At 38.7% G+C, this 14,385-nt stretch overlaps 1 protein-coding gene across 1 annotated transcript; it reads right to left on the bottom strand.

The window, feature by feature from the left end:
* Positions 1-341: 341 nt before the first annotated feature.
* Positions 342-1,970, bottom strand: C7H2orf66 (chromosome 7 C2orf66 homolog). Its single transcript, XM_065880163.1, has 3 exons — positions 1,806-1,970; positions 658-763; positions 342-415 (listed from the first exon to the last, which is right to left on the bottom strand). The coding sequence occupies exons 1-3, from the start codon at positions 1,923-1,925 to the stop codon at positions 342-344; spliced, it is 300 nt and encodes a 99-aa protein (XP_065736235.1). The 5' UTR covers positions 1,926-1,970.
* Between the last annotated feature and the right edge of the window lie 12,415 nt (positions 1,971-14,385).

The raw sequence follows: 14,385 nt of genomic DNA on the forward strand, positions 1-14,385 counted from the left end.
AATTTAGCTCTATGACCTGGTCTGAAAAAAGATATAGGTATAAGTATGTGGTTTTTAATTATATTTCATAATTCTATTGAGTGATAGTTCTACTATTTTAATATATCTCTCCCCAGAAAACTATGCTTTAAAAATCATAACTGTCATTTCTTTTTAAAACCAAAATTTATGAACCAAATCAGAGTATTAACAGTGATGAGTATCATCAGAACTGAGCAGTTATTTACATGAGGAAATAAAATCATTTTTCTAAACCTCTTTATGACTTTATGACTGAGTTGTATGTTTAGATAGATGCTGGGAATAAAGGGATGAGTTTTACCTGCACTCAGAAGAAACATTCAGACTTTGAGGTAATTGGGGAAGGAGTTTTTCTGTTCTTCATAATCTGCAAATGCAGAAGTAATAAGTTCTGGGGCTTCCCTGGTGGCGCAGTGGTTGGGAGTCCGCCTGCCGATGCAGGGGACGCGGGTTCGTGCCCTGGTTCAGGAAGATCCCACATGCCGCAGAGCGGCTGGGCCCACGAGCCATGGCCGCTGAGCCTGCGCGTCCGGAGCCTGCGCTCCGCAACGGGAGAGGCCACAACAGTGAGAGGCCCGCGTACCGCAAAAAAAAAAAAAAAAAAAAAAAAAAAAAAAAAAGAAGTAATAAGTTCTGATTGGAAAGAGAGAGGTCTGGGATTCTCATTCATGCAGGAAATATTTGAAAACATTCCAAGATCAAGACCTCTTCCTTTAAAATATGCCTGAAGGGTTCTGAAAAACTGAAGAGAGAAAGAAAATGTTTCATGTCATTTATCACTTGAATACTCCAAATACTCAAAGATGAGTATTTTTCCCCTCTCATTTTCCCCCCAAATTGACTTTAGAGGTAACCCAGGAGGCAGGAGATGGAAAACTCAGAAACACAGCTGTGGCTCCTTCTCCCCTTCCCCCTCCTTTCTACCTGACATTTCAACTCTAAACAAAGATAATTCACCATTCTTGAATATCAATTATTTAACAGCCCACAGTGAGAAGATTCATTGCCCATCTCTAAGTACTGAAGTCAGAGATGAAACTGAACTCCACGGTGATCAGAGCTCAGGTGTCTCCTCTCCGATTGATGGTGAGATAGATCCCAGTCATCTCAGACGTGGGGTTTTCAGCTGTGTATTCTGTGAATACATAGAAGCTGTGCAAAGTGCTATTTGATTGTTTTAATCCTATATTGGTATATTTCACATCATTTTCTTTAGAAAAACTATATTTTGAAATCGTAATGTCATCATGTTTACTGTATTTGGCATATTTTTAAAAGAGAATTTTTACTGGTATTTTGAATTCTATTTCCTAGATAACGTTATGTTGAAAAGAATGCCTAGCAAATTGAAAAGAATGCAGGTCGACTTTCAGTTTTTGCAATGGAGCTTTGCAAGTATTGGTTATGTGAGAAACTTTTGTTATCAGTTCAACCTAAGCTGTGCAAAATGTAATTCCCTGTTACGCTCTTGACTCTGTATATATCAATATATTAGAAATTAAGGCTATGAAGTCAATGTGTATATAATATTTACAAATGTAATGTGCTATGTGTGTATAAGATCATTTCTAAATATAAATTTGTTTCTCCGTACAGAAACAAGTGTAAATTGGCTAGAACACCGGCCACTAGGCTAGCAAAATTCTTCTCTGGTCCTGCTGGGGAATCTTCTCAGCCCTTGGCAGCCTCCTCTCCACCGTGCTCTAGCAGAGTGCAGTGTCCATAACTCCAGGGAGGTGCCAATTTCACCCTGCAACCTGGCATGTCCCAGTGGCTGTTCTTGCCAGATCTCGGTTTCTAGGATTGTTGAGGGGCTTCCATTTTTCTTTGTTTCTCAACACGGCTCCATGCACAAGCCCAAGTAGCACCAGGGCAAGAGCCAGCAGCAGGAGTGCTTTGGGCATTGTGGAAGGAAGCTGAGTGAAAGGAAGGACCAGGGAAATGTCAATGGCCAGAGAGAGAGATATTGAGGAGGGAGAGAGAGGAGAAGAGAGGGCAAAAGTAGAAAAGAGAAAGAGGAAACATTTTTAAAGGGAGACAAGGAAGAAGAAATAGTATATTTGTTCACCTGAATTTTGCAGCCCTCTTTTTTTCCACATTCATTTCTTAATGAACTCCCCTAAAACCAATTACTAGCTTAAAGGAGTCCATGATAAGGAGAATGTTATACAGTGATAAAGCAATTATGAATACAACCTAGAAAGTGAGTATGCCTTTTCATCTGAAAAAAATTGCACTTTGTTGTCTCCAAAGAAACTGCAATTCTTAACAATAACAACAAAAAAAGAAAAAACAACCAATCTTAAATTACTTTAAGGGTTAAGACAGCAGTCTTAAAAAAAAAAGAGAGAGAAAAGAAAAAAATATACACCCCGAACTGAAAGATGCACCTTACACACAGGTCTGAGACAGACACACACCACACCAGTGTAAGTAGAGATTGTATCCCACCCCAAGGTGTGAAATGGAAATGAAACACACAGAAAGAGCTAATAGAGCTTACCAGGAGTTTGGTTTTGCCTGGCCCTGGTTGTTTACCCTGCCTACAATCTGCAAGGCGATTCATGGCTACTTATAACCAGTGGATCGGCTGCAGGTGGGAGTCATTGATGTGAGCGGGGGTGGGGGGCTCAAAAATAATGATTCCATTTTCATCCACAGCACAAAAACCCTTGAGAATCACATCTTCAGGTTTCTTCAGGGTTAACAGTGAAGCTATTTGTCCTAAATACAGCAGACTCTCCTCCAACCACTGAACATTTCATTTGGATGTTATAGAACACACAAGGCACTTCCACACAGCAAAATGGCTTTCTCCTTTTTCACTTTTAAGAGAAGGTATATACACAGCAGCTGGGAATATGATAATGATTATCCCACCTAATAGAATGCTCTTTTGGAGCTATCAGCCTTTCAAATTAATCACATTTTTTAAACAGAAAATTCTATTGCAAGAGACAAAATTGCTCTTTGTGACCCATACCTTATATTTCTTCTTAGAATCTCAAGAAGCTTTACAAGTTTTAAATAGTGGTATGGTTAATCATAATACCCTTTCAAAATAGAGCAAAAAGATAGCACATGTTTTGTAGAAAAAAGAAAAATTACCTTACCTATAGCATCCCCTTGCTAAATAAATGCCATCCGCAGAAAATGGTAGGGTTGAGAAATTGGACTTGACGAACTGAAGTTGCTTTGGTTCCAATAATTCAGAACAATCCAGAACAAGCTTTTTGTTGAGAAGGCTAGTAATCTGGACTGGAAATTAGAATACCTGGCTACAATCTCAGTCTTGCCATTTTGACCTTGGGAGGGTCATTGTGACCTTCATTTATTCACGCCTTTGTTTATTCAACAAACTTTTACTGAGTGTCTACTATGTGCCAGGCACTGCACAAGGCTTTGGGGATAAAATAGTAAGAATAATAGATTCCCTGCCCTCATGGAATTAACACATTAGTGGGCAAGACAGACGTTAATCAAACCATTATGTAACAAAGTGTATAAATATCGATATTGATCATTTCTATTGAGATTATGGCACTATGACAGGGTAGAAGATGTGGATTCGATGCAGTCTCAGGGATCAGGTAAGGCTTCTGTGAAGAAGTGCCCTTATTTCTGGTAGATGAGTAGCGTTACCTAGGCAACCTAGGGAGGACAGAGGGAGAAGAGGTTCAGACAAGGCGAACAACTGTAGTAGACCTTGTGGCTGGAAGGAACGTGGCAAATTAATGCACCTGCAATTAAGTCAGTATCTGAGGAGTATAAGGAGCAAGGTGGGGGGCTGATGCAATCTGGGCCTTTAGAGGTAGTCAGATTATGATCTTTCTGCTGCAAACAATGCTAACTGATTGAAAAGTTTTAAGCATCCAAGTGACTTGATAACAGACTTGCAATTTTAAAAAGCTATTCTGGTTGCACTGTTGGAGGACAGACTGAGCTAGAAAAGAGGGAGACCAGTTAGGTGGCTACTGCAATAGTCCAGGCAGGACAAGATGTTAACTTGGATTAGGGTGGTAGCACAGATGCAGAGTTGTGGATGGATCTGAGAGATATTTAGAAGGTACTGATAATGTACTGGATACTATGGGAGGCAGAGCTAAGGGGAAGAGAGTTTCAAGGCCAATCCCTAGGTCTCAGGATTATGCAGCTGAGCAGACTACAGTGCCATTAGCTGACATATCAAACACTGGCATGAGGAGATGAGGCTCATGAGTTCCAGGTGGGACACGTTGAATTTGAGGAGCCTTGGAGATCTCCAAGTGGGGATGGGGAGTATACAATTGGATACACAGGCCTGAAGCTCAGAGGAGAGGTCTGGAAAGGAGATGTAACTATGGGAGTTGTAAATATGGCATGGAAAGGATGAGATTACCTCAGTGAAGATTAGCAAATGAGAAGAAAAGGTGACGTAGGACTTGAGCTTTGAGAAATTTTAACATGAACCAGCCCTATACCAGAATCTATATGAAGGAGACCCTGGAGGTACGGGGAAAACCAGGAGAGGATGGGAGCAAGAGAAGAAAATGTTTCAAGAAGGGACAAATTGGGTAAATGAGGACTTAAAAGGATCCACAGAGCATTAGAGATGTTTGGGTAGATGGAGGTGAAGGTCAGATTAGAAGGGAGTCGATGGACAGGAAAGAGAGAATGAATCCATCAAGCTCTTGAGAAGTTTGCCTGTGTGTGTGTATGTGTGTGTGTGAGAGAGAGAGAGAGAGAGAGAGAGAGAAGGTGCTGATTTTATTAAGACTTGAGTCTGTTTAAATGTCAGTGGTCAAGTGAGTAAAGTGCGTAAATGAATACCCTGGAATTTCATTACATCAACTGTCCTTAAAACTCCAGGACTTTGGTACGGTTTTCAGGGCAGACAGAGACACAGATGTAGAGAACAAACATATGGACACCAAGGGGGGAAAGTGGGGGTGGGGTGGTGGTGGGAGGAATTGAGAGATTGGGATTGACATGTACATACTGATGTGTATAAAATGAATAACTAATAAGAACCTGCTGTATAAAAAAACAAAATAAAATTTAAAAATTAAAAAAACAAAAACTTCAGGACTTTGAAGTTAAAGCACCTAATAATATTGAAGTATTAAGTGTTGAGATTATTAACACTGTAAACTCCTTAAACAGTGCTCACCTTTACGTTCCCCCAGTACCAGCACTGAGCCCAATGCATAGACAATGAACTTTTTAAAAGGGAGAGACTGAATAAATAAGAAAAGATTTACATAACCATTTACCTATGAATAATTTCTAACTTTAGAACCATTTGTATGAAACCATAGCTCATTTGTTTTAAGAGCTCAAAAGAGCATTGGACTCAAAGTAACACACACATATTGTCATATTGTTCACTAAGACTGGAGTTTTCCTGATTGTTAAAAGAAGTTATATATTTAAATAAAAGTATTTTAAATTCTTGTAATTGTTTCTTAATTTCAAATCTCTGTCTTGAAAGGCAAAAACTGATGACATTTTTTTCAGAATGTACCAACACAGCACTAAGTAGGTATTTTGCAATTATTCAGTTGATAAGTTCAATCAAAAAAGAGGAAAAAAACCCAGGAGAGTTCAGGTTCCCAAACCATTAATTTCTAGTCTAAACGGTCCCACTTGGCCTCTTCATTAAATAGAGTGTGTGTAAAAGTAGCAGTTGGGATATTCAGCCTTCCACACCTAGACGCATCTGAATGAAGATCTTTGCTGGCATTTCTCAACCAGAAATTAAGAGGAAAATAGAGTACTCAGCACAGGGCTTCCACATAAAGGAAATCCAAAAAATATGCAGTGACTGAATCACAAACTTAATTAGATTATAAATTCAAACATAACGGTAGAACTACCATACGACCCAGAAATCCCACTACTGGGCATATACCCTGCGAAAACCATAATTCAAAAAGAGTCATGTACCACAATGTTCATTGCAGCTCTATTTACAATAGCTAGGACATGGAAGCAACCTAAGTGTCCATCGACAGATGGATGAATAAAGAAGATGTGGCACATATATACAATGGAATACCAGCCATAAAAAGAAACGAAATTGATTTATTTGTAAGTGAGGTGGATGGACTTAGAGTCTGTCATACAGAGTGAAGTAAGTCAGAAAGAGAAAAACAAATATTGTATGCTAACGCATATATATGGAATCTAAAAAAAAAAAAAGGTTCTGAAGAACCTAGGGGCAGGACAGGAATAAAGACGCAGACATAGAGAATGGATCTGAGGACACGGGGAGGGGAAAGGGTAAGCTGGGACAAAATGAGAGAGTGGCCTGGACATATACACACTACCAAATGTAAAACAGATAGCTAGTGGGAAGCAGCCACATAGCACAGAGAGATCAACTCAGTGCTTTGTGACCACCTAGAAGGGTGGGATAGGGAGGGTGGGAGGGAGGGAGATGCAAGAGGGAGGAGATATGGGGATATATGTATATGTATAACTGATTCACTTTGTTATAAAGCAGAAACTAACACACCATTGTAAAGCAATTATACTCCAATAAGGATGTTAAAAATAAATTCAAACATAATGGCAAAGATGAGGAGAGGAATGAAGAGGACATTGTGGCAGACAAAGAGGGATTTTAAAACTATTGGACTGTTGGACTCTATAACCTATTCAAACCCTTCTTGTTCTTATTAGGAAAAAAAAAAAATGACAGAGCTGGTATAGCTATTTAGGTGTATCATGAACAGGGACAAGAATTTTACCTCCTTTTTCTTCCCTCTGGTCTGAGTAAGGGAAAGGGAAAATTACTGTTTATAGACTGCTTCCTCAGTGATGATGAGAACTTCAGAGATAAAAGAAAGGTTGCTTACACGACTAATAGAGTGTGCGAGGCAGCTTTCTGCTCACAGCAATCGTAACCGCTTTTTGTGGCAGTGGGCAGATATCAGTTTGAAAATAGACTAAAGAGAAGAGGGGGAAAAGGGATAAGCCACTTGCCAAGCACAGAACAGAAGCAAAGAGAACCCACTGTGACCTCGATGGATGGGAGAGGCTCACCCCTCATATCCTGGGGCCACATAAAGTTTCCAGATCCTGTGAGACCCTGGGGAGGTGACGGAAGGTCCAGAAACCGCTGAAATTGGATCTTTGCTCCCCAACCCCATTCGGAAAGGGGCTTAGAGCAGACAAGTTGGTTTTAAAAAACCCATGACATTCTCTAACACCTCCACAATACAGCTGACTGTTTGTTCCTTTCGGCAGTATCAGTACAGGGTAAGTACCTCTGACTGTAGAGAGTTGACCCTCAGAATTCTCTAGCTATTCACTATGGAAAAATCTGTTTTATTCTTTGTTATCCTCTATTTTGTTTAAAAAATGTGAAAGGAGTATTTTGAAGAGAAAAAGAGATCTTCCTCCAAAAACATGTTACAGCTGTTTAGGGCCAGGGTGTGTGCCAATCCTAGAAGCCAAGGCCAAGTGGGGTGGCCATCCTTCCCTGAGAGCATTTGCTTTCAAGCCCAGCTTGGTCTCAAGGCCTCTGCTTTCGTCAGGTCTCCGTTATCATCAGCTGGGGCTTCAGCAGTGGCCTCCCTTCTTCCCAAGGTCCCTCCCCTGGTTGGTCTTCCTCCCTGCCACCAGCCTTCCTGAAACACAAACACCATGGGCTAGTTAGAGAGGGACAGCCAGCACATATCTTTCAATGCTGCCCCAAGTTCCAGCTATTTCTCCTGCAACTAAGATGAAGGAGTAGAGGCAACAAAAGGTAGAAATTACAACAATCATGCTTGATCTGAAACCAGCTGGGAGACACAGAGCAAGAAAATGGACATCTAGATTCACAAGGTGACTGAAGTATCAACCAAACTCTCTCAGCCTGAGTCTGAGAACCAGGTCCCCAAACCCTTGCCACCTCAGGCCACATTGGTATCTCCAAAGTCGTAAATAAGTTAAGGATTTTTCCTAAAATATAAAAGGTTAAGTCATTTCTTATGACTTTGCAAAAAGCTTTTCAGCAGGCAGTATGTTTTTGTAGCAGAGAGCCTGAGGTAGTTGGTAACAAGTTTGTTTTTGCAACTGACCCTGGTGGAGAGATAACAGAACAAAAAGGTCACACAGCTCAAAAAGAGCTTACTTGCATCCCGTCCACCTCTAGTGGCTTCAGGATGCCTATAAGATAAAGTCTAAGCTCTTGACTATGATGTAAAGACCCTCAATATGACCCAGTCCTACCATTCAAGCCATTTGACCTCTCTAATGAACACCACCCACACATATACCTCAGTGCCTTTGAACACACTGTTGCTTCTGCCTGGAATGCCTTCTCTAACCCTTGTGGGTTCTCAGAACTTCTCCCTGTCCTTCAAGGCCCACCTCAAATGTCACATCTTCTGAGAAAAAGAAACCACTTAGTTACTTCAACAGCTTTTACCTTGCTGAATTTGGACGATGATATTTGCTTCCACATGTCTCATTGTTCCAAGGTGAGTTCCTTAAAGTTGGCGTCATGTCTTTTTTATCATTGATTCTTCAGAGTTTGGCATAAGGCCTGGCATAGAATAGGCCAGCATATAGAATTAATCATTCTTTAGGTAAAACTTGAGTTCAGATTCTTGCAATTTTCTTTTGAAATTTGAGCCTTGTTACATTTCTATTTTGTACTGTCCATCTAAAGATTTACATAATGCCATATTTTAATAAGGAGGGAAGAGATAACTGTAGGTAGGCAATAAATATTTTTTGATTTGACTTGAATATTCAGTGGACTAGTAAAGTATAAATTAACATTCAGTCTAGCTGTTGCACACAAACCAACGGAGACTGGAGTGTGGCACTTTTATGACCACACATGCCTTTCTATTTAAATTGTTCTGGAGCTGAGGCCACAAGCCAAGGAATATGGGCAGCCACCAGATGCTGGAGAAGGAAAGGAATAGATTCTTCCCTAGAGTCTCCAGAGGGAGCATGGCCTTGTCCACACCTTGATTTTGGCTCAGTGATACTGATTTCAGACTTTTGGCCTCCAGAACTGTGAGAGAGTAACTTTCTGTTGTTTTAAGCCACCCACTTTTTGGTAATTTTTTACAGTAGCCATTGGAAACTAAGACAAGGAATGTCAAGATGTCAGGCCAATCACAAAGGAGAAAGACCCATACTCACCACAACTGCTTTAGCCTCTACTGAATACATTGCACCATGGAGACATAGAAGCTGTCTCTATTCCCTTTTAAGAAAGGTGAAGCTTCTTCTGTCTTCCAGTTCACAATACAAAATGGATTTGGGTTGAAATGTCTATTATGAACCTGAGGTTCTACATGAGGAAAACTATACTATAAAATGTCTCTTTGATATGAAAGGGATGAGAAAAGTTTCCATCTTAGACTATTAAATTAGATAAGACCCCACCCCTGAGTTACATAATTTTGTAATGGACCTCATATTTTAACCCATTGATAAAATTATTTAAACACCTGGAAGAAACACCATTCTTAAAATACCTCTTAAATTTCCAGGTGCATATTTTGCATGATAAAGGGAGTAGTTTCAGAAAAGGGGAAAAATTGAGGACAATTCACATGGGTATTCCTTTGGATATTTTGGGGCATAATGGGCAAATGATTCCTTTTCTTAGTGCTATTCATCAATTGTGAGCTCTGAAATAGAGCCAGTGAGTTTTTATTTAAAAAAATCAACAAACCCCGCTCCCTCAAACAATCCCCCCCCCTCCACAAATCGATGGTTAGTTCCTAGTATTCTGGGAGCTCTTTAGTTCTCTAGGTGTATAAAGTGTTATACAGTTATTTTAAACAAAATAAAATAAATAGCAGCCCTTTACTCTTCCAAAGTGCATTCTGTAAGTCTAGCCCTGGGGAAACTCCCAAGAAATCTCAGCAGCAGAGATGATGTCATCTTAATCCTCCAACAATAATGTGCTTCCAAGTGGCAGTGAGGACGTTCTAGGTTTCTGCTAAAAATACCACCTCCTGACTTCCGTCTTTAAAAATTCTACTTCTAAAAATTGGGTTATTTGAGGTTTTATGATTGAGTTGTAGAAGTATTTTATATATTCTGAAAACAAATCCTTTAGAGAAATATGTTTCTCTGTCTGTGGTTTGCCTGTATACTTTCTTAATGATGTCTTTTGATGAGCAGCAGTCTAATTATGATGAACTATTATTTAACAATTTTTTTTTTTGGCTGCGTTGGGTCTTCATTGCTGCACGCGGGCTTTCTCTAGTTGCAGAGAGCAGGGGCTACTCTTAGTTGCTGTGCATGGGCTTCTCATTGTGGTGGCTTCTCTTGTCGTGGAGCACGGGCTCTGGGTGCGCGGGCTTCAGTAGTTGTGGCACATGGGCTCAGTACGTGGGATCTTCTCGGACCAGAGATCAAACCCGTGTCCCCTGAATTGGCAGGCGGATTCTTAACCACCGCACCACCAGGGAAGTCCCCTATAATTTAACAATTTTTAAATTGTCATTGCTTTCTTTAACCTAACTATGCACATTTGCCTACCATCACATCTCAAAGTTTTCTCCTATATTTTCTTCTAGAAGCTTTATAGTTTAGCTTTTACATTTAGGTTTATGATTCATCTCGTTAGTTTTGTATATGATGTGAGGAAGGTTCCAGGCTTTTTTTCCCATATAAGTATCCAGTTACTCCAGAACTGTATGTTGAAAAGATTTGCTTTTCCCATTGGAATGTTTTGGCACCTTTGTCAATAATCAATTGACCATAAACACATGGGTTTATTTTTGAACTCTTTGTTCTGTTCCACTGATGTACTTACTACTTATCTATCCTTTTGCCAACACCACACTGTCTTGATTACCATAGCTTTATAATAAGTCTTGAAGTCACGTATTGGTGTGATTCTTTTCCAAAATTGTTGTGACTATTTGAAATTGTTTGCTTTTCTATATACATTTTAGAATCAGCTTGTAGAGTTTTAGAAAAATAGCCTGCTGGAATTTTTATTGAGATTGCATTTAATATATATATCATTTCGGAGAAAAATGACATCTTAAAAATAGTGAGTCTTCCTATCAATGAATATTATCTCTCTTTATCTTAGGGCTTTAAAATTTTCTCTAAGCAATGTTTTGTAGTTTTTGGTGGAGAGACCTTGTACATATTTTTATTTATTCCTAAGTATCTTATAAATGGCATTTTATAAAAATTATTTTACAGTTGTTTGATATTTGAATATGGAAAATATTTTTTGTATATTGACCTTAAATTCTGTGACCATACCAGTCCCAGTAGTTGATTTATATATTCCTGAGGGCTTTTATAAATTACTGGATTTGATTTGCTGGTATTTCATCAAGAACTTTCACATTTATGTTAACAAGGAATGTTGGTCAGTAACTTTTTGTAATTTCTTTGTCATGCTTTGTTATCAGGCTATGCTTGCCTCATAACATGATTTGGGAAGTGGTCCCTCCTCTTTTATTTTCCAAAAGAGTTGTCAACATTGGTGTTACCCAACGTTCAACAGAATTAAAACTTCAATACAATTCACCACTGAAATAAACTGGGCCTGGAGTTTTCTTTGTGGGAAGCTTTAATTTTTCTAAGTCAGGTTTATTAGCATGTAACTTATATATCCTTTTTAGTAAAAAGTTCCACAAATTTTATATAGCTATGTAACCACCATCACAATCAAGATTTAGAACATTTCCATCACCCCCAAAGTTCCCCTCAAGCCCCTTTGGAGTCAGTTCCCCTGTAACCACTCTTATGTTTTCTGTCACTACAGTTTTTCCTTTTTCTCTCATATAAGTAGAATCACACAATATGGCATGTTAGCATACTGAACTTAAGAGTCATCAATATTATTTCACATATCAGCTGTTCACTTCTTTTTACTTGCCAAGTAATATTCTATTTTATGGATGTGCCACAAATTTTCTATCCATGCACCAGTTGACAGACACTTGGTTTGCTTCCAGTTTGGGGAAATTATTAACAAAGCTGCTATAAATATCTACATACAGGTCTTTGTTTTGACATAGGTTTTCATTTCTTTTGAGTAAACATATGGAAGTGGTATTGCTGGTTCATATGCTAAAGGTATGTTTCACTTTCTAAGAAATTGCCACACTGTTTTCTAAAGTGACATTCTCTTTTGCATTCCCACCAGCAATGTACGAGAATTCTAGTTGTTTCAAATCTTTATCAGCACTACTGCCAGTTTTTGAAAATTTTTATTTTAGGTATTGTGGTTATAATTAGCATTTTTCTAGTGACTATGTTGGGCATCTTTCCATGTACTTAGTTTGTCACCCATGTATCTTCTCTGGTGAAGTGTTTAAGTATTTTGCTCATTATAAATTTAGTTGTTTTCTTGTTGGTGAATTTTGAAAATTCTTTATATATATTTTAGATACAAGTTCTTTATCAGATGTATGTTTGGTTTTCTCTCACTTGCGAATTGTGTTTTCATTTTCTTAACACTGTTTTTGAGCAGTGTTGAAGTTTTTATTTTTGGTGAAGTCTAATTCATCAATTTTTGTCTTTTATGATTTGGGCTTTAAAATATTTTAAAATTTCTATTTTAATTTCTCCATTGGCATTCTAGCTATACCTCTTTGAATTATTATTTTAATGGTTGCTTTAGGGATTATAATATGTAATCTTACACATAGGGAACCACAGGTAATAATACTTTAAAATTAGCTGGGGTCAATTGTAAAAAGAAAAACTTCAATTATTTCTCAAAGTTTTTCTAAATGTATTAATCTATTTAGTAAATATAATAACTGGACCATAATTAAAATTTCTGTTATATAAGACGCCAATATATACAAAAGTAAGGAGAAAAGAATAATGCAAGTCCACGTACTTATCACTCAGCTTCAACAATTATCAACACATAGGCAATTTTGTTACAGACAAAATTTTTGTTGTTAAATCAGAATTTTGAATTATCTTGGGTCACTGTTATGATTACTCATTTGAAAAAATATTTAACAAATTTCTACCATGTAAAATATGCATTGCTAAGTGTGGGACTACAAATAGGTGTATGGAAAGGGACACGATCCCTGACTGCTACGAGCAAACAATCTATATGGAGAAACAGCATGGTGTGGTGGAGTTTCAGAACCAAATTTAACCATGTTCAAAACTGGACTCTGCCATTCTCCTGGGCAAATATTATTTAATCTCTCTGCACCTCAATTTCCTCATCTGTGAAGTAACCCTACTTTGCAGTGTTGTTGTAAGATTTAGAAATGATACGTATAAAGGGCACCTGACATGTAGATGCTAAATGTCACCATTAAGAACTGCACATAATGTGACCTAATGTGATGATTCCCATAGGATATGAAACTATGACAGCAAGAGCTAGAAGTAGGGATAAGATTAGTCCTGACTGGCAATTGGTAGATTTTTACGGAGAAAATTTTGACAGCAAAGATGTGGGAAGAAGTTCTTGAGCAAAGGCAGTGAAGTAGCAAAAGGAAGACAAAGGAGATGCAGTAGCCAAGTTTGCATGTGTGGCAGACTTGGCTCATTGTTTCCTTTTATCCCTTTTGTTATGGGCGGAACTGTATTCCCCTCCCCCCAAAGTTTCATATGTTGAAGTCCTAACCCCCTATCAGCTGGCACATTGATCTTGGACTTCTCAGCCTCCAGAACTTGAAGAAATAAATTTCTGTTGCTTAAGCCACGGAGTTTGTGGAATCCTATTATAGCAGCCCAAGAAATACACCTTTCTTCTTAGATGTTGTTTGGGGTAGCACAAACCCAGCTTAAAAACTTGATTCCGCCATCTCCCTTGCATTTCTTTAGTGGTGATGTGATATTATTCTGGCCTGTGAGCTGTAAGTGGAAGTCCCTGAGAGTGGGAAAGGGAGAGGAGAGGGAGAATCCTTTCCAAATAAAAGGCAAAATTCCTTTTGCTCCTTTCCCCTCCTTCCTGGAATGGAAATATCATGCAGCCACGGTCTTGTTATGAAAGCCACACATTAAGGATGGAGAACAAATGCGATAGAAGGAACTTTGGTTCTTGATGACTTCATGGAGTCTTATCCTGGACCTTCTACCTGAAACTTTGATTGTTTAAGCACCTATTTCTCAGGCTTCCTGTTTCTTGCAAACTAATCCTAACTGAAACAGCCTGTGTGGGGAGGAGATGGGTGTCTTTAGGAAACGGTAGGAGAGAAGGCTGGAAATGGATCAAACTGTCAAGGGGTTCAGACTGTTTCCTATCAAACATGGGGGAAGATTAAAAGGTTTTGAAAAAGAGAGTGATAATGCTAAATTGCTGTTTAAAAAAGGATTAATGGGAATATGCAGGAGAAAAAGGAAGAGGGTGAGACAATGAGAAGATCATTTGTGAAGCTGCTGCAAAATTAGGAATACTAGTAATGATGGTCTGAATTAGGG

Source organism: Phocoena phocoena, chromosome 7 (assembly GCF_963924675.1).
Source record: "Phocoena phocoena chromosome 7, mPhoPho1.1, whole genome shotgun sequence".
Lineage (NCBI taxonomy): Eukaryota > Metazoa > Chordata > Mammalia > Artiodactyla > Phocoenidae > Phocoena > Phocoena phocoena.

Excerpts from the sequence above, each read along its gene's own strand:
- C7H2orf66 (XM_065880163.1), bottom strand. The coding sequence starts at position 1,925 with ATGCCCAAAGCACTCCTGCTGCTGGCTCTTGCCCTGGTGCTACTTGGG. Across the intron at positions 764-1,805 it reads ATCCTAGAAACCGAGATCTG|TTTTTCAGAACCCTTCAGGC; the intron begins GCAAGAACAGCC and ends TTCTCTCTTCAG. Across the intron at positions 416-657 it reads CAGACCTCTCTCTTTCCAAT|CAGAACTTATTACTTCTGCA; the intron begins CAGAACTTATTA and ends CCAGGGAAGCCC.